Raw genomic sequence first — 19783 nt, 5'->3', positions numbered from 1 at the left:
TGTGCAGGCCTCGTGTGTGCTGCCACCGTCTCTGTGAGTTGATGTGTGCCAGTCCTGTTGTATCTGCAGCTCTTATAAGTTCACAGGTGTGCTGTTCCCTTGGAGTCATCCACGTTCACCTACTCCTCTGCACAGACCCGGAGCCTCCAGGGAAGGAGTTTGATAAGTCATCCCTTTAAGACTGAGTGCTCCAGAGTCACTCATTCTCAGTGTAGTATCCACTAGTGAGCTCTGTGTTAATTACCACCTAGTGCAAGAAGAAGCCATAACGTTTGTTTAACCAGCTTCTCTTCCATTAAACTTTTTTATAGAAAGGTTAACTGTCCCAGAAACAAGCTTAGTAACTGAAAACAAGTTTTTTTTTTTACCAGTTTAACTCCATTACTTTCTGTATAGCATCTACAAAGTCTTGCTGAAGCTATGTAGGATGTCTGAGTTGTCTCCCTTATGACTGATACGCATACAGGAAAAGCCAGTCAGAAAGTTCAGGGTTAGCCTTGTGAGCATTTGAGCTCTCTCTCTCTCTCTGGGTGGGGGGCTAGTGCAGCTGTATCCACCCTCCTAGAGGAAGCTAAGAACTCCCACCTCTCATAAGGGAAACTGAAGGTCCAAAGACCACCCAGAGCACTTAATTACCCTTTTGCTTAGCAATTGCTGAAAACAGAATTCAATCACCCTAGGTCTCCACAGAAGAGAATTATTTTGCCAAGTAAACAAAACAAAAACAACAGAAAAGAATTTAAGAAAAAACCAGAAAGGCAGAGAGCAGAAAGGACCTTGCGCTTAGGCTGCCTCACTTGTCTCTGTAAGTTTCCAGTGTGACTGTTAGACCAGGGGTCAGACAGGAAGAACAAAGGCCCGGATCTTACAGGGATCCCCATGAATAAACACACTTTCCTGGTATATGTTATCTCTATAGTCAGAAAGATAATAGACAGGGACAGAAAGGAGAGGGTGTGAAAGGCTAAAAGAAAGCAAACCTCTGCGAGCCAATAGACTTAGCATCTGCAGTTTTAATTCTGCATGGCTCTGCCCAAGGCCCACTTAGGGGGTGGGGGGTGTGCACATAAAAATCCCACTCAGTAATAAAACTGTGTTTCACACACATTAATCCTCGAGTAAAGGAGCAACTCTCCTGGTCTGCAGCCATTGCGCTGCGGTTCTTCACACTTTCCCTCCCTCAGACTCATCTACTCACCATTAACAGGCAGGAGACTTGAAACTGGAAAGCTAATGGCTAACTCTAATATAAGAAAAAATGGTTCTTAGCAGGAATATAGAAATTTGGGGCAAAGGAGCAAAATGTTCAAACGCACAGAGGGTTTGGTTTGTGTGGAAGAACTATTCACTGTAATCATCTAGCCTCAGACATCGGCAAGGTCACTCTCACTACTGAAACAGAAAGTGCACTTCCAGTCAGTGGCACAGTTTACTGTGTTTATGAGTGATTACACTTCCAATTTATGATCACTAAGTCTCTAAAAGAGTTCAGAAATTGTTTGGCTTTAATTGACTGCCCCTACAGGGAAGGGGCAAGGTAAAATCACAGGCTGGACTGCTTTTGCCTCCTCTGCCGAGGATGGCCAGGGCTCAGTGGGCACAAATCCAGCCTGCCCCTGGTACCATCTACTTCTCTGTCGAGAGACATTAGTAACAACAGTTCAGTGGGTGAAAGGAGTGAGAGGGAAGGTGCTTTATGCACCAAACAACAGAACAAATGAAAACCTGATTCACCCAGGAGCCTAGGCTGTCCTCAAACTCGAGGGCTATCCTCCTACCTCTTCTTCCTAAATGCTAGGATTACAGAAGGGAGCTACCACTCCCACTAAAATATAAGGGGTTTGGTTTGGTTTTGTTTTGTTACAAGAAAAAAAGATACTGCAAGAACACAATACTTTGCTACAATTTTGGCCAAAAGTTCAACAACCTAATCATGAATGATATCAAATAAATACAAACTAATGAATATTATTCAAAGTAAATTTTCCAATCCATCAAGGTAACAAATGAGACAGACAAATGCATCAAGGTTGCAACAAGAGACTTAACTGAGTGTAATGTGTGACCAAGCCACACCCAGAGTACTTCTCCCCCTCTCTCCATTTCTACTGTTGCTACCACTACTGTTATTATTCCTTTGCTTTAAACAACACTATTGGGACAAAGAGTGGAGCATTACTGAAGTGTTAGAGCAGATAACACTGTACCAGTGTTAACTTTCTGGTATTGATAACTACTCTTTGACAGAGAATGTCTTTGTTCTTGGAATAACAGAGTAGCCTTCACCCTTACAACACCCAATCTCCAAGTTACTCTTAAGTACATATACTTTCACAAAATGGGACAAAACTCTAACAATTTGAAGTGCTAGCTGAAAAATAACTGTTCTCTTTACAATCTTTGCAATTTTTAATCTCTCGGCCAGAATTTATTGTTAAAAGACTTTGCAAATGATGTTGGGACACATGGGACACAGAGGGGACTGATGGCCTTTGGAGCGGTGCTACTCTTGGGCACTGGACAGCAGTGGGGAATTCCTTGACTGACAACTGGATAGATTCTTTCGAAGGATGAGATGTTTTCTTGAAATTCATGAGACATTTCTGAATCTCAACCCAAAATCTGGAATTGGCATATTTAAATTTTTGTGAATAAGGCCTAGGGTGCTGGCACATGCCCATACTCCTACTACTTGTGATGCTAAGGCAACAGAGTTTCTAGTTTGAGGCCAGCCTGGGCTACAAAGCAAGATCTTGTCTGAAAAGATAAAATAATTTATGTTTAGACTGAGAAATCTTTAAGGGATAATGGGATAAGGAACTTCAGATGAGTTCCAAACTTAGAGATCTGATGGTCAGATGGCTTCAAGAAGGGCAGATTCTCATCTCAAGGAGTGCAGTTCTAAAATCTCTACCCTTTCTCCCACATGGTGGCAAGTTTCCAAAGTGTATGCACATTAATAATATTCAAGGAGCATCCTTGACCTGTCGCTGTCATGCAGTGCACAAGAGGCCTGGATTCAGTCCAGAAAATGTAGTTAGCTCTGGACATTTAATTACAATGTATACCATTAAAACTCAACTAATTCATTTCATAAAGAGTCTTCAAACAAAACACATAGTATTTGTATGATCTTGATATATAGGTGAAATTCTTATAATGTAAAATCCATATAATGTAAAAAATTATAGGCATGAGATTGAAAAGAAACCAACCTGCTCCAAACCAAATCTATCACTCTAATGAATACAGAACATATTCTGTTTAGCAACATGATGTCTTTAGGATATAAGCACTCACAAACAGTTTCAACAGTTCAAATGTATCCCATAATTATAAAATACTCAAGCAACAAACAAAATCTTTGGCAATACATATTAATGTGTTTATTAGCATCACAATAAAATTATACAGCTGAAGCTTGTAAGCCAAATTCTACATGAACAGGGATGGCAGACAATTTTCCACAAGCTAAGTTTCATTCCATTTTCCTCCCGCAGGAATTATCAAGGCGGCAAAGCTAACTTGCAATGACTGTGCTTCCCAGCACGCTGCTCAAAGCTGTCACTTAGCCACACACTCTAGGCAGCCCACAGTCCAGCCCAAACCTCGACTGACCACAATCCTGCCTTCACATCTCATCTGCTCTCTACACACTCCTTCCTCGTCACCATACGCAAGAACCACAGGTTCAAAACCTGAGTTTTACCCCAGACATCTTTGTCTTCTGATATCCAGACAGAATAGTGCTTGAGGAGGTTGGTTCGATTCTAGCAATAGTTTCAGATGGGTCTTCTCTCCGTCATGATCAGCCAGAGACAATTCTGTAGGCTACCTGAGCCGCCTCCTCTTCCTCTCTCTGCTCTGTGGGGCTGAGAATAGAACCCAAGTCCTCAGGCACAGCTGCATCCCGGTCCTAAGCCTCTTATTCGGCCAACTTTCACTTCCTCTAAACACTACTGTTAAACAGCAGAATGGGGTCCAAAGAGTTGACTAGACAATTTTTAATGGTTTTAGAAATTAATAAATAAACCAGCATAATCATTTCTAGTGAAATGTCTCAGTGGCACATTTCACCACAGAAGACAGAGCACCACCCACACGGTAAAGCGACTGACGGAGAGTAAGCATCTGTTTTGTTCTAAGGGACACGTTCCCATCCCTCTAAACTGTGACTCCTGGAACGTACAGCCTGAGCCTGTGCATGCTGAAGGTCAGCTACAGACCTGACTAACTGCCAGCAGACACAGTGCAGGCCTTTCTCAGCGCTAAGCCCACATCAGAGGAAAAGAGACATGCAACCAGAAATGACCAAAGTGCAGCAAGAGCATCGGGACAAGCAAGGGAACTCAGACTTCTTTATCCATGTTCACCTTTTCAACCCAGTCAAAGAGCCCCAGAAAAGTAACGGGACAGGGATGGCCATTGTTTCAAAGTGTGAGATAACCAACGGCACAGAACCTTGGGAATGACGGCTTGTGTCCAGACGTTCAGTTCTAGCAATTTATTCCAATCTACTAAATAAAATGACACAACGGTCACTGTTGAAAAAGAGGACAGCTGTGAGCTCGGCCTCTGGCATAAGGAAGCCTCACCTATGAATACTGCTATTACTCAACACTGCACCCGAGGTATGAAGACAGACGCATGAGGCAGATTGCCTCCCTTCCCAAAAGCGCAGTACAAAGGCCTTGTACTCCCTCTGACTTGTACTGACCATAGGCTTCACATCTCCCCTTCCGCTGGCAGGAAGAAAGGAGGGCTCCTGTTGCTACCTAACAACTGAGGGATTGGCCTCAGAAGTGGTAAACCTATGACTTAAGACACACCTATGACTCTCTGTCCCCATAATCAATGCCAACAGTGTCTCATTTGATTATCAGCATTCTCTCTAGACCTAGATTTAATTTGATTTAAAAGATTCCCCCAGTATGCACACACACTCTACCCACAGCCATCAGGGAGGGAAAGGAAAAGACAGGCATGGCCTGGGATCTTAGGTTGGAATGTGCGCAGGGACAGCGACACCACACTCAGCCTGTATCCCCATCTCCGTCCCCTGTATCCTGTTTCTGGTGTACCATGATATGAGCACAGCTGGCTACTTACAACAATATAAATCACATAATACTTGGTACTTCAGCATTCGGCAAAAAAATCATAAAAACTGCTTGTGGGGGTTAAAAGTAGAGACAAGATATTCCCTAAGGTAGTCTTTAAATATCCATTCTATAAGAATAAGCACTGGAATGCAACACAGGGCTGCCAAAAGGGACACCTTCTATCAAAGCATAGGGCCAAAAGAGCTTTCATTGCAGCCAAATAGTGTGAGGAAGCTCAGTGACATAGAGACTAGAGTGAAAACAAGAACCAGACCTGGAAACAATTGCACAGCTGAGAGTCAAATGAAGCTGACAGATAAAGCCTATCCGAGCACAGGCAAAGATGGGCCTACTGTGACCCAGGGGGTTCAGAACACTGTCACCCCTTGCTTTGCTGGGCAAGGACAAAGAACTGATGACAGGCAGCAATTAACAAGATTCCAAAATAGAATGGAGATAGCTTTCTTGTGTTAACAACAGGTAACTTTCAAATGTAAGCACACTGTCTTCAAGATGAAATCTTAGTTGGTTGTTAAGCACTTCTATCCCACTGTGGGACTGGCCTGCTTGTGTAGGTCAACCGCTTGTCCTCCACACGACCCCTAGAGTTTCCATTGCCAGCTTCAGGACGCATACACTTAGCCCTCCGCCACTCCTGGAGCATGCGTTCCCCTCAGCACTCCCTTCTGTAAGCCTGTGCTCTATAACTCAAAGGCTAATGTACTTTCTCCAAGAGAGGAAAGTTGATTTCCTTCAGAGAAGGATGGAAGGGGGGGGGGGGGGGGGACGACCGACACACGACACGACAAAAACCATGCTATGCTCTCTGTTAACCTATGAGCTAGCTCAGAAATCATGAGGCTCGGCTCGCTGGAATCTGGGGACTGCTTACATCTCACAGTTCAGCCTCCCTTCTCCTTTCTCAGCTAACTTGTTGCAAGTGTAAATTTTCCCCACAAGGAGAAAAGCCAGCAGATTCCCTGCGGTTATTTTTTAGCAGATACATTGTTGCTTTCCTCTCTACACTAATACAAACCATGTTTTATATAATTAACATGTGGTGCCTAAAAGAAACAGCAAATGTTATATTAAAGCAAACTTAAATACGTTTTAAAGAAGAAGAAATAGAAAATTGGTTCCAAAAGTTCTAAATGATTTACACAGGCTTTAGGTGTTGACTCTAACTGTGTGTGGCAATTGTTTGGTTGTAAAGAATAATAAACCTGTATGATTTTTCAAGGTACCCACGTAGCTACCACTTTTCCTCCAGTGATACAGATTAAACCCAAGGCCTTCTACCTAGCATAAAGCATGCAGTGCGAGTTTTGGGTTCTTTTAAAACCCAGTTATATGGACATGTTTTTGTTTAAATCCCAGGTGTGGGACATGGGCTGCTTTGGTTTGTTCACAATTGTTAACTATAACTGTCTCATGTTCTAGGGGTGTGTGATGGTTTTTGCCAGCTCTCAGGAGTCTCAAGAGGGTATAAATGGGAGAGACCCGAGAGGGCCTGTGGTGGTGGCTGCTCCCCTTACACTGCCTCCCCTGCTGTTGTATTTGCTATTGATGGATTGCTGGTTTGCTGGGTATTCTAACAATGACACTGCACTTGCCCCAAGGAACCCCATGAATTTAGTCAGCAGGAAGTATCCTATAGAAGTCTACGCGCCCTCTCCCCTCTAACCTTGTTTCTCTCCAACCTAGTATTGCGGATTTGGGAAGGATTAAGGTGGAATGAGAGTAAAGATAAAAGAATGCAATAAAATAATAAAACAATTACGCCAACACTACCATGTAGTACATCTTCAGCCCTAAATATATTCTCTTAATAGCTATCAAATAAAAACCCAAACATACACATTTTCATTAAGAAATCTGCGCCAGCACATTACTTACATGGAATGTAGGCAGGAAGGAGGAGACGTTAACAGGCTGGGGTGGAAATGAACAATTAGAATGCACTGTGTGTGTGTGTGTGTGAAATTGACAAATGACATATTTAATTTAAGGAAAAAAATGCATGCTTTTGAATGTCCTGAGACCTATGAAAAACAACAACAACAAAACTATATAGGTCAGATTCACTGGCTTTCAAAGGGACTACATTATTGGGTATAAAACATACTTTATCTCCACTAAAAATCACCATAGAATAATATAAAGTCACAAACATCACTTACTCCACTTGGCTGCAACAGTCCCACCTTTCGTGATATGCCATTCAAACACAGCATTCGCTTTCTTTACCACCTCACGGCCAACACTCTTGAGGCGGCGGCCTATCTCCCCAAACACAAGAGCACTCTGGAGCTCTCCACCCTGACAGAGAGAGGAAATCGTATTTGAAAACTTCACAAAGAACTTATTAGCGAAATATGCCCCAGAAGTGATTTTTAACCTGCTCACAAATACCCAGCTGAGCTGTTCTGCTCACACGGGCTTACTTCACACTTTCCCTGTATCATACTGCCCAGAGCCAGTTTACTCTACCAGAAAATGTTATTGTTGACCATAGTTTTAGGTACAGGGGTAAAGGGCCTCTTGTGTAACCACAAGGTCCTGATTTGCATCCCAAACACCTGTGTTAAAAGCCAGTGTGGTAATACATGACATAACCCAGCCCTGGGAATCAGACTGGCTCCCCAGCACAGCAAGCTCTCCGTGCCAGGGCCTCTCTGGGAAGCTAGTCCAGCTGAACGGTAAGCCCCAGGCTCAGTGAGGGACCCTGTCTAAAAGGTAAGGGGGAGGAGCAACTGAGGAAGACATACCTACATGAGTGCCTAACCGGGTGAGTGCACCTGACCACCCCACTCACAAACTGATGTCTAATTCACTTCTCAGAAACATTGAGCAAGTAATCAAGCTATGGCCTTCATCCTTTGTTTATGAAACACGAGTAAACTCCATGAAGCCTTTAATTATTTTCTGGCTGAAAGATGTCATAGGCTTTGATCTTAGATTATTTTTATAAGATATTAATTTCTTTCTAGTTATGAAATAACATGGTTTATGAAAAAAGATCAGGAGTGTGAAAGTCTTAACATTATTAATATTTTGGACATAGAATACAAATACTTTTATCAAAAGCCTAACCTTACTAGAATATAAATATTTCAATAAACGAGACACGCTGTTTATCTGCATACAAACCTTAAGAAAAATGTATGGGTGATTTAACTTTTCACTTTTTTTCCTCCAAATACTTTTAAAGATTTCTCATTAAACCTGAATGACTAACTCACTCTTATTGAAAGGAGCAACTATTTCCTCTTAAAGTAGCCCAATATTCTGAAAAGATTTTAAAAACTCTTAAGTTGTGAAAATATTTTTCATTCCAGTAAGTTTTAAATTAGTGTCATTTCTTCAAGAGCCTTTTCATAGCTAAAAGAAGTAGCCCGAACAATCCTGAAGTGGCATTAGCTACACAGAAGTCACTGGGTGCCAGGGTAAGCAGCCTACCTCTGAAGGTGTCTGGGTTGAAACTCCAGATGCAGGCACGAGATCCACGTACGCATTTGAAATGACAACATCTCCAGTCTCGTGGACCTAAGGAGAAGTGGAGCCGAGAACAAACAGGTCACTCTCCTGATTTACCGCTCCACTATGAAATGAGAGTCACTTTAAGGAAACAGACTTCTCTTTGAAATGAAAAATGAGCAAGCAAACAGAAAACTGAAAGCCAGGTGAAGCAAAAGGGCAGTGGTGTAAATGACAAAATAACAGACTCTGCGACTTTCTGAGTGAATACGATTGTTATTAAGCCCGGATACAGACTCAATTAATGGCCTTTAAAGAAGGGAGGAAAGAAAAGGAGAAACTATGAGCAGGTCTCATCTTCCAAAACACTAATTAAAGGAGCTAGAGAGAAGGTTCCACGGTTAAGAGCACTTTCTTTGCCCAAGCATGAGTGTATTCTGAGGGGAGCTAGAGTAAGAGGTCTATTGTAGGTAGTACATAGTAGAAGGTGTGTCATGATGTCCCATATAGAGAAAATTTGTTTCATTAATCTAGACTGAAATTGTCTAAGAAAAGATGAGAATGTTTGTAAGGTCCTAACTCTGGATCCAAGTCACATAAGATCCAGAAGAGGAAGTAAATATCTAAGCAGCCTTTCACGTCTGCCATTAAAGAAGCTCTCAGCCGGAATCCTGCATTTCATACCATTCCAAGGACTATTCTCACATAAAAAGAATACTGGAAGCCAAGGCTTGTAATCCTAGTGCCCGAAAGGCCAAAGCAAGCGAACTGCAAGTTCAGGGCCCGCCTCGACTAAGATGGCACGTTTCTGTACATACTGTGCTGAAACAAGACACTGTCTCCAAAGGAAAAAGGAGTTACAATATAGACAGTAAGTTTCTAAAAGTTAAGGTAGCAACTTTGATTTTAACTAATTTCCCAGACTACTTACTTCTCTTCATACTTGAAAGGAGGGGGAAATACCTTCCCAACAATTTTTCTTTAAAAAAAAAAAAAATTAAATACAGAGAAAGGCACAGGCACGATTAATGAAAACACAAAATGCACTTTGAGCAAATTGCTTTTTTTGTAAGCACATGAGCATAGAGTTCTGAAATGTTTGCTTAAAATGTTTCCTAAAATACAGTGGAGAGGAGAGTGTCAAGGTAGGAGTCGCTATAGCCCTGTAATTACTGGGGAAGGAGCAAGTGCTCTGAGGAGAGAGCACTTTCCAGTCATCTAAAATGGAAAGACCGCCTTACATTTGGGCGTTATTTCTCTGCTCTTTAAGTTCACAGAAACTGCACGTTCTGCTCCTGCCAGGACTGCATGGGAATAAAACCCTCCAACAGAGCACATGGTGCCGTGGTCCAGGACTTTTGGAGTTCCTGCTCGTTTGCCTGCCTGCCTGCCTTCCTTCCTTCGAGGTGCCTAGGGAACAACAGATGCTCTGTCACTAAACTGCATTCCCAGCCTGACTGACTGTGCATGTTAATTCTCAACTGTACAGCTTGGGGTATGCGGTCGTTAGCTACCTCGGCAACACCCAGGGTTCCACCCCTAACCCCCATCCCTAGTGCCCTGGCTCCAGCACAGACATCTGGGACTTGACCGGGAAGCAAAGAGTTCAAGTGCAGCACGTTTTTAGAGGAAGCCAGGGTGTGTGTGAGTGGGAACATGAATAGAGTCTGAGGTCCTACAAGAGCTGGCCTTGGTGGTGCGTGTGTGCAATACCACCACATTGAAGGCAGAGGCAGGAGGATCACAAGGTCTAACAGGGTAGCCTGGGCTACAGACTAAGATTCTGTTTAAATTTAAAAAAGAAAAAAGTCCGAGAGATTGCCCCTGAAGATAAGACAGAACTTATACTGAGGCCTCAACATGGAAGAAATTTGCAAAATAAAACAAATGGTATCCCTAATGCATGAAAATGTTGCAGCAGCAGGAAGGCATTAATACTAGAGCAGAATTCTGCCAACTTACCAGTTCCTCGAGGACCAAACAGTGCATAAGAAGAAGCCCTGAGATTGGGGCTATGGAGCCACACAGGGCTGCGTTTGTGTGCCTGCTAAAAAGCTGTCTGTGTGGCCGTCAGCAAGTCATTACCAATGTCAGGACTTTCTAAGGCGCCTAGGTTTTCTTACATTTCAACCGTAGACTTGTTATTGAAAGTTGCTACTGCAAACAACAGTGTTTACAGAATCTCCATAAATAAAAGCTTAAGGCCACTGTTGGAGTACTCACGCCTGCACCACACAATACAGAGGAACCAACAGAAGGCTATTAGCTGCTGGGCTGTGACAACACGGCTGTTCTTCACACTGCTGGTAAGGGAACAGTGTTGATGTCCCTTTAGTGCTTTTCCGGAGCATCACTAGGTCTCCCTCAATGTTACTTAAGTCGACACATGGGCTTATTGGCTTGTCAGCCATTCATTAGGCTATTAATGTTAATTTATAGATTTTTGTGGTATCAAGAGCACATGGTTTCTGTCCAGGAAAAAAAAAAAAACTAAAGGCTACAACTCCACTGTTCTCTAGCACACAAATAGCTGTTCCTATAACTTGGCAAAATTTTGGTTAGAAGACCTTTCCTGTTGACTAGATAAACTGCTGTTCTGATTCTCTGGAGTGAAGCTGCACGATCTTCCATTAGTGAGAGAAATAAAATGTAAAAGGTACATGTGGAATCTGTTTCAACGAAAAGTCACCATTAACTTTAAAATCCTCCCAAGCGTCTCTCAAAGAGTCCTATTACTAACCACAAAAACGCTAGCAGAGAACGAACTGTCGGTGTGTGCTGAGGAGATTCCAAAGCACATACGTCAGACTCTATGATGGTGTGTGTGAGGCGGTCACGAAGCACATACATCCAACTCTGATTCATACCTTGGTTTGAAAATGAATTCTGTTTCCTTCCTTCCACATCTCAGTTTGTAGAGTCTGTCCTGGATACACTGGTTTGGCAAAACGAACCTATTAAAATATTATAGTAAGAGTTTTTGCGTTAAAGATGTTTTTAAAAGAAGCTCTTCTACTTGTAAGGGAAACTTCTGAGGTCAGCATAAAAGGAAAATATTAGAGATTTAAATATATTAAGCTTCATAGAAGATACCAAAAATACAGAAAATTCATAAGGGACGGACACTGAGAGCCCTGTGCACACACACATAGCTAGTTCTTTTCTCTCAGAACAAGAGACTCAGGGCTAGGAACATAGCTCCCTAGCAGAGAGCTCGCCTAGCATACACGAAGCCTAAGTTCAATTTTCAGCATTGGGAAAAAGAAAAGGAAAAGGCCGCATCAGCAAGAAGCTTTTGCTCGAGACAAACCATAATCCTATGAGGTAGTGACTCAGGCAGTCACCAGAACAACTTAAACTCAAAGTAGTACTAGTTAATCAGGGCTCAAGGCCCCGGTGAGTGCGCAGAGCAAAGTTTTAAAGCAGGCTCGTTAATGTCGCTGTGTCAATCTATACAGGGATTACTGAATTAAAGAAAATAATTGTGTTAAATGAAAATAGTGAGTGTTATTAAGGGCCAGGCATCAGAAAATAGATCTTCACTCTTGCACTGTGGATAAACTAATAAATATTTTTAAGCTATTTGACATGGCTTTCAGGTATACATCTTTTGGTCTAGACAAAAATATTGTTAGGTGGAGACATTTTATTAGGTGGAGACATTTTCCTTTGTTACTAACAAAGCGAGCACACAGTAAAATCTTGAAATCAACTCAGCAGCACAAAACTAGAAACACTAAGTCCAGTCAGTGCTGTTCTGAGAGTTCAAACGGAGCCTCCTGTCCCCTTTTGTTAAGGCAGATGTTGAGCTTCAAATGTACACATGCTGAGGCCCGGGGGTGGTGACACATACCTTTAATCTCAGGAGACAGAGCCAGGAGTGTCTCTGAAGTTTGAGGCCAACCTGGTCTACAGAACAAATTCCAGGGCAGCCAGTGCTACATAGAGAAAGCCCATCCCTCAAAAATATGCAAGACACATATATACCTTAATCGCCTTGAATCTTGATACATCATTATCTGCAAACTGCTGTAAAACATGCCTTGCAGAAAATCCAAAGGTACATAGTCCATGTAATATGGGCTTCTCAAAACCTAAGAAAAGTTAGATAATTTTTATAGATGAAAAGTGAGATATATATGTATATATATATATGTATACATACATATATTTTAATGTCTTTTAAACTGTAATTGAATGAATTATGAACTATGCTATATATTAAGAAACAGAACATGCCAAGAGATATGGCACCACCATTTATCACAACACCAAGGTCACAGAGGTAGGTGGAACTCCCTAAGTTCAAGGCCAGCCTGGCCTACATAGCAAGTTCCAGGCTAGCCATGGCTATATATTGAGACTGTACCTCAAAAAAAAGTTCTGTAAATAGTACTTCCTAGGGAAAAATTAAAGCAAAACCAGCAAAAATTATTTTTGAAAACCATGAAGGCTAGGAACACAAAGAATTATTCCATTTCATTTTGTTTGAAACAAACCATGTGGGTGAGTGCATCACCTTTCTAGCCTTTCAAGTTGTGTTCCTCCCTAATGACCTCTTCATGATGCGCACACCCTGCTTCCCCAGAGCCATATAGCGTTTTCTGAATACTTCCTACTTTTCTATAGCCTCTGAATAAATATGAGAGCTATCTTTTAAATGCTATTCAAATCACCAGTCCTGAGGAAGCCTTTCTTTAAATGGAGAGTGAGTAACTGAGCTAAGGTTTTTCAGTGACTCGCGTCACTTACAACTCACCGGCAACGCTCGCAAAGTCCGGGTCAATGTGTAGAGGATTCCAGTCTCCGCTGAGGCGGTACAGCGCGGCCTGCAGAGGAAGCGCACGGGCCTCAGTGTTTGCCGAGGAAGCATCAAGTGCAGGACAGGCAGCATGGCCAGCTACCGATTAAAACACACACTGTACACAACCCCAGGCTGTGGTCTAAAAGACAACTCATTTTAAAAAAACAAGATTACCTGCAATTCCCTGAAGCTTTAATAAGGTCTTTTGCTGAAATCAGTAGAGGGAGGAATAAGGTAATAAGAAAAGAAGGCAAGAATTACACACCACTGCCTAAGGGAAACTCTATGTGAATAGGTAAAGGTTTAAAGTCTTGTTTGGCCAATCAAAATCTATGCCAATTTCCTTATTTTTTTTTTTTTAATTTGAAGTCTATAATACTGGCAGATAAACATCAAAGACTTCTCACAAACTTTCACCTCTCTGCCACACTTAATCTGGAATGTGCCCAGGCAGGAAAGTGAACCAAATAGCCCGCCAGTCTGACTCCGCAGGTGCAAAGCTCAGATTTTCACACTACTGATTTACATAGGTCAGGCAGGATTAGCAGAAAAATGCAGGTAACAACAAGGGAAGCCTTCATCCTTTCCTGCATTTAAACTGTGCAGTTTTCAAACTAGAGTGCTCTCCCGGGCAAGGGGAAGAACTTCAGCAGGCAGAGCGTGCGTGTTACAGTCAGTGTCCGGTCTGCCTCAAGCTCTTCTCCTTAACAAGTCTCATTCTGAGAAAGTGTTCCCCTCTCAATGGCTCAGTATTCCTTCCTGTAGTATGTTCTTCTAAATACAAAATTATGTGTGTTAGAAAATTAAATTGCTATTTTTCAAAAGCAGTATACAAACGGTAAACACTAGAAAAATATGAGCTATCATGTATACAATGAAAAAAAGACACATATCCGGGCCACAGAGGGAAATTGTCAGACAAACACAGCATAATGGGCTGTGATGGGGCCTGGGTCCACACCCAGCCCTATCAGTGACGCACAAGTTTCCTCACCAAGGAGAACCTTCAGTTTCTCATTGAGGAAAAATAAATAAAGAGGCTAAGAGGGCTCACTTTCAAAGAACAACAGGAGAAATTAAATGATATAAAACTCATGAGTATTGCCTCAGTGAACATTCGCAATTTCTAAAGCTTTTAACAAGACTTTAGCAACAATGTAAATCAATAAAGTCTTTGATTAGTACTTGATTAGATTTCCAGTCCTGCTCCACACACAGGCCTGGAAACACACAGGACTGGAAACACACATGACTGCAGACAGAAGCCCAACAAAGTCCTCTTGGAGAACAGGATCAAACAAAAATATCCTGTAAGAGCTGCGTGGAAAACTAAAGGCTCCAAGTAGGAATTTGAGGTCTTGCAAGATACAGAAAGCTAAACCTCCTTTTCAAAGTAAAGCACTTCCCTAAGTTCTGCTAAGACATCCTCTATGAGGGGGTAGCAAACGGAGCTTGGCTACGGGGAAAGAACGTCCCAGCTCCAAACTAGCACTCCTGGAAGGCAAGCCATCAGCTGCACGAACGGCGCGCACGGAGAAGCAGGCCCTCGGTGTTGGCTCGCTGCGGATGACAGAGCTCTCCAGCCAGCGCCTGTCTTCTCCTAATACTCTCTCCTTCAGCTCTGGCCCTTGCTTTCGCTTTCCTTTTTTCTTAGATTTATTTCTTTTTATTGTATGTCTGTGAGTACTTTGGCTGTATGTATGGCCCACAAAGGCCAGAAGAAGGTGTATTGGATGCCCTGGTACTGGAGTTACAGGCAGCTGTGAGCTGCCATATATAGAGGTGCTGGGAATTAAATCTGGGACCTCTGGAGAGCAGCCAGTGCTCTTAACCCCTGAGCCATCTCTCCAGCCCACTTCAATTTCTTTTTCACTTTTCTTTTCCTTCCTCAGTTTCTCAGCTTATCCCTAGCTTGTGCTTAGTCTTCCGTTCTACCTTTCACCTCCTATCTGCACCCCTTTCTTAGCCCCTACTGGGACGCATCGCTTGTACTTTCTCAGAATCTGACACTGGGTGTCACCTCTGCCCCTCCAGTCTCTGGCCTGGGCATCGGTTTATACTTGGCTACTTCCAGCCTCTTATCAGTGTTCCTTTGTCACCTCTTAGGTAGGTGAAGCTCCTCCATGTGGGATGTTCTTTTAGAAGGACAAACATCTATTTCTTGAGAATGGTGCCCCATTTCTTTCCTGCTCTGGAGGAATCCGACGCCTATCTAATTATCTTCTGTGGAAAGTTACTTCACCATTGTCTTTCAGGACCTGGAGATTATTTTCTTCATCTTGAAAATCCAAAAGTTTAGCCGGGCGTGGTGGCGCACGCCTTTATTCCCAGCACTCGGGAGGCAGAGGCAGGCGGATTTCTGAATTCGAGGCCAGCCTGGTCTACAAAGTGAGCTCCAAGACAGCCAGAGCTATATATAAAGAGAAACCCTGTCTCGAAAAACCAAAAAAGAAAAAAAAAAGAAAATCCAAAAATTTAACCAGGATCCATCCCAGGGCTACTTATTGAAAATTATCATCTTCTGATAGTTATGAAAGTGACCCAGATAGTCCTACCAAGCATCTGTGACAGTTTCAACTTTTTATCCCCAAGGAAGATATGACCTAAATCTAAAAGGGTCCCCCCGAAAGAAGACCTGGTTTTGAGGTCATAACTGTTTTTAATTTAGCACATAAACACTTTGTAAAATATAAACAATTATATTTTAACAAAAAGTACAACCTACTTAATAGTAACTGAAATCCTAACAATATAACTAGCATTAGACATGTATCTGGTGAGACTAGTTTGTTTCTCATTCTCAAACACAACTCCTGGCATTGAAAGCTGTTTACTGTTTGGTCTTTTCCATGGATCACTGCATAGAAATCTTTATTTTCCATGAAACATTTGTTTTACTTGTACATTCAAGCAGCTGCCAATGAGAAAACTCTCCTATGGACATTTAAACAGCGGATCTGAGAAGTGACCTTTGTAGGGCTAATACAAAACAATGCCATTTGCTTATTGACTAAAAGTTACTGATACACATATAAAACCCAGCAAGAAGTTCATGCGCTAATGGCCCAAGTTTTCCACTTTTGGTACGGATCTGTTCATGCACAATGTCTTCCATTACTCGCCAGCATAAATCTGGCTTCGCCTCTCACGCACCTCGCCTCTCTCCTCACCTACACTCAATCATTACCTCTCAACCTCTTCCCAGACAAACTGAAGCCCTTTATCCCAGAGGAGGGAGCATCCATAGACCACCTTTCTGCAAAGCTGATCATTACTTGCAAGCCCTTCTGCATTTCACTCTAAAGGATGACCCTCCTCCGAGAACTTACTCTACAAATCAAAGCCTGGTGTTTAATTTTTCATTTCTTGGAATAAGATGCCTGAGTTACTCCACTGAAAACACACAAAAGTATAGGATGTGCAGATTTTGACATCAGTATCATCGGCAGGTGGACTACCCCTCTCACCTGATTCAGTGAGGTGGCATCTCTCAGTACAGCATCTGGAGGTCGATTTGGTACAGCTACAGCTGCCTGAAATCAAAAGGCACTGTGGGTCAACTTAGATATATGTGATTCTCTTGCAAAAGTGACATCCAATAAACAGTCATGTGTCAATAAACTACACAAACTAGATAAAGAGAGTTTTTTTAACGTTTTATGTACTGACGAATATGACATTTAAAATTTCATAACTTCTAGCTTTTTATAAATTATAATTTCCCTGAAATTATTCTTTTCTCTATAAGAAACATTATCAGAACCATTCTCAGGTCACAGAGGACAAAAGATAGTTTTCCTATATAAAGGGATGATGACAACTCTGAGAATAAAACAACTTTTATATCTTAATTTGCCATGTTAGCAAACTAATCCAGTTTACCAAGTTTTTAAAGTTCAATTTTTATTATTAGTTATGGGGGAGCACACAGGAACACAGGCACACGTGAAGACCAGAGACATCAGATTCTCCTGTAAATGGAGTTACACTATATTGTATTCAAATAGCTATATTTTCAATGTTAGCTATAATTCAATGTTTTAGTCTATAGAAATAAAATATTGTCACTATTATATAAATTTTATACAATAAATTCAGCTTTTCTAATTATAGTGTTGATAATTTTTCATTATGAAATGCCAAGCTAAGATATTATCAAACTTATCCCACAAATCCCAAAACCCTAACCTTAAAAGGCCACAAGGGGAGAAGCTGCTTCTACAGTAAGCGGGAGAGTGGAGGGGTGGGGAGGGAAGGGAAGGACATCACCATAGAAAACTCATTTATCATTGCCAGGTGTGGTGGCGCGCGCCTTTAATCCCAGCACTCGGGAGGCAGAGGCAGGCGGATTTCTGAGTTCGAGGCCAGCCTGGTCTACAGAGTGAGTTCCAGGACAGCCAGGGCTACACAGAGAAACCCTGTCTCAAAAAAACAACAAAAAAAAAAAAAACCAAAAAAAAAAAAGAAAAAAAAGAAAAGAAAAGTCATTCATCAACTAGTAAGTCCATCTTATAGAAGAATGAAGAATGCTGGGTGTGGCCGCTCATTCCCGGGAAGCTGAGGCAGGAGAATGGCTGCAAGTCTGAAGTTAACCTGCTCTATAGAATTAAATCTTAAAAAAGAAAATCAAAAGAGGGTGGTGCTGGAGAGACAGCTCAGCAGAGAGCATATGTACTGTTCTTGCAGGGGACTAACGTTCCGTTTCCAGCACCCACCATGACCAGGAGGAGTCTGCCGCTTCTGTCTGCCTCAGACACCTGCACACACACACACACACACACACACACACACACACACACACACACACACACTGAGACAGGAAAGAGATGATGGAAGTCGTCATCTTCCATGGTCACAAACCAGCTCGCGTGGCCAGGTCAGCAGAGCAGGTACAAGTCAAATGATCCACACCAAGAGTCTGAAATTCCCAGTACATACCAACAGTCCATGTGTGAGGATATGCAAGGGCCTATATTATATAAGCATTATATACTGAGCACATATATGAGCTGCTATAACATGCCCCATAAAGATATACAAATATAATATCTTTAAAACATCTTACTTTGAGTTTTTCTGATGTCCGTTTTCCACCAAAGCCCCCAGAGCCAACAACAAAGACAGAGAACTGATTATAGCATATAAGTTCCTTCCCAGAATAAGAATAGACTACAAAAGAAGCAAAGGAGAAAAATTAATTATTACACGAAGCTCTGCCTAGGTAATGAAGACAGGCTTGCCAATTCCTTTAATGGTTTCAATAATTAAATGCAGGCAGAGCTGAGGGCACTGCAGTGAGATAGGATTCGCACAGCACTACTGCACTGTTTGTCTCCAGTCTCTGAAGGCAACAAGAGGGTCCCCATCCCTCCACTGTGAACAATGGGTTTTTTTAACCTCTTAAATCCCCCAACTACCACCTATATCAGATTTTTATGTGCCACAAACATTTCAAGCAATTCCTCTGGAAAATCTGAGCTACCACACTCAGACTCTGAAGTGCTGTCAACGCACCAAGGAAGAGCATGGACGGAAAGAGCCAGTGACCAGGGATGGGGACAGAAGAGCCACCGGGGTAGGAGGCGCCCAGAGAATGCCATCCTGCCCACTTTGTTCACCACTCTATCGCTGAAAAGAAGAGTTCCTAACACAAAAAGGTTCCTCCGAGTGCTGAGATAATTATCACGTGCAACCAATCCATGACTTTTAATGCATTTTTGTATCAACAGTATTTCAACTTACACTGTGTTTACTGGGCTACAGCCGCACGGTCCGTCGATCCGTCCAGGAGGACCAGCATGGTCTCCAGGACTCACCACAGAACCAGCACTGTCCTCAGTAGCAAACTCAACACCTGCACTTCTTTTCTCCTTAAGCTTACGCTTTGTACTGTGTCACCAGCTTATGTTTAACAACTAGCACTCTGTTAACTCACTACTTACTAGAAGCGTCTACACGCTTTTTTCCTACTGTTATAAACTACTATAAGCCCTTTCGTACTGCAGGTAAAATGTGGCTACTGTGTTCAAACCATATGATAAGTCAACAGTCCAGAAGCCCAACTGCAAAGTGAATAATCAAGTTCCAGATAGCTAACACAGAGAGGAGCATCAGGAACACCGCCCGGCTGCTCGGGCGGAACTCTTCCCGGGACGTGCCCAAGGTCACGTGCCTCACACATGGGCCTAAGCAGTTTCACCTACTTACTGTCCCACCTAGCCTCTTAGCCCAATCGATTGCCCCTCCTCCCTTATTTTTCTTAAAGAACCCATGAAACTTTAAACTGCTTACTTTGCCTTCTTATAAACTATAAAATGAATACAAACTTCTGAATGGATCTCTGTGGTGAAGTATGTTACATGAAAAGTCTACCAATCTAACATTATATAAGAATTAAAAA

General features: G+C 42.2%; 1 protein-coding gene and 1 long non-coding RNA gene across 3 annotated transcripts in view; one reads left to right on the top strand and one right to left on the bottom strand.

Annotated features, from left to right (window-relative positions):
• The window catches only part of Hsd17b4 (hydroxysteroid (17-beta) dehydrogenase 4), a 68070-nt gene that overhangs the window by 5691 nt on the left and 42596 nt on the right, over positions 1 to 19783 (bottom strand). The window contains exons 16-22 of the mRNA NM_008292.4: positions 18449 to 18552; positions 16851 to 16916; positions 13339 to 13408; positions 12567 to 12673; positions 11447 to 11533; positions 8562 to 8648; positions 7283 to 7421 (exon numbers count right to left, since the gene is read on the bottom strand). Coding sequence (NP_032318.2) covers positions 7283 to 7421; positions 8562 to 8648; positions 11447 to 11533; positions 12567 to 12673; positions 13339 to 13408; positions 16851 to 16916; positions 18449 to 18552 — 660 coding nt within the window. The remainder of the gene's footprint in view (positions 1 to 7282; positions 7422 to 8561; positions 8649 to 11446; positions 11534 to 12566; positions 12674 to 13338; positions 13409 to 16850; positions 16917 to 18448; positions 18553 to 19783) is intronic.
• On the top strand, positions 9304 to 19698 carry Gm33376. Of its 2 annotated transcripts, none has more exons than XR_001782482.2 (2): positions 9304 to 9450; positions 19389 to 19698. It is a non-coding gene; the product is annotated as a predicted gene, 33376 (long non-coding RNA). The 2 variants fall into 2 exon arrangements; XR_386229.2 differs by lacking the exon at positions 19389 to 19698 and adding an exon at positions 9850 to 10033.

This window comes from Mus musculus, chromosome 18 (assembly GCF_000001635.26).
Source record: "Mus musculus strain C57BL/6J chromosome 18, GRCm38.p6 C57BL/6J".
Classification (NCBI taxonomy): Eukaryota; Metazoa; Chordata; class Mammalia; order Rodentia; family Muridae; genus Mus; species Mus musculus.
Note: the sequence above shows the minus strand (reverse complement) of the source record. Positions and strands in the feature narration are given on the sequence as shown.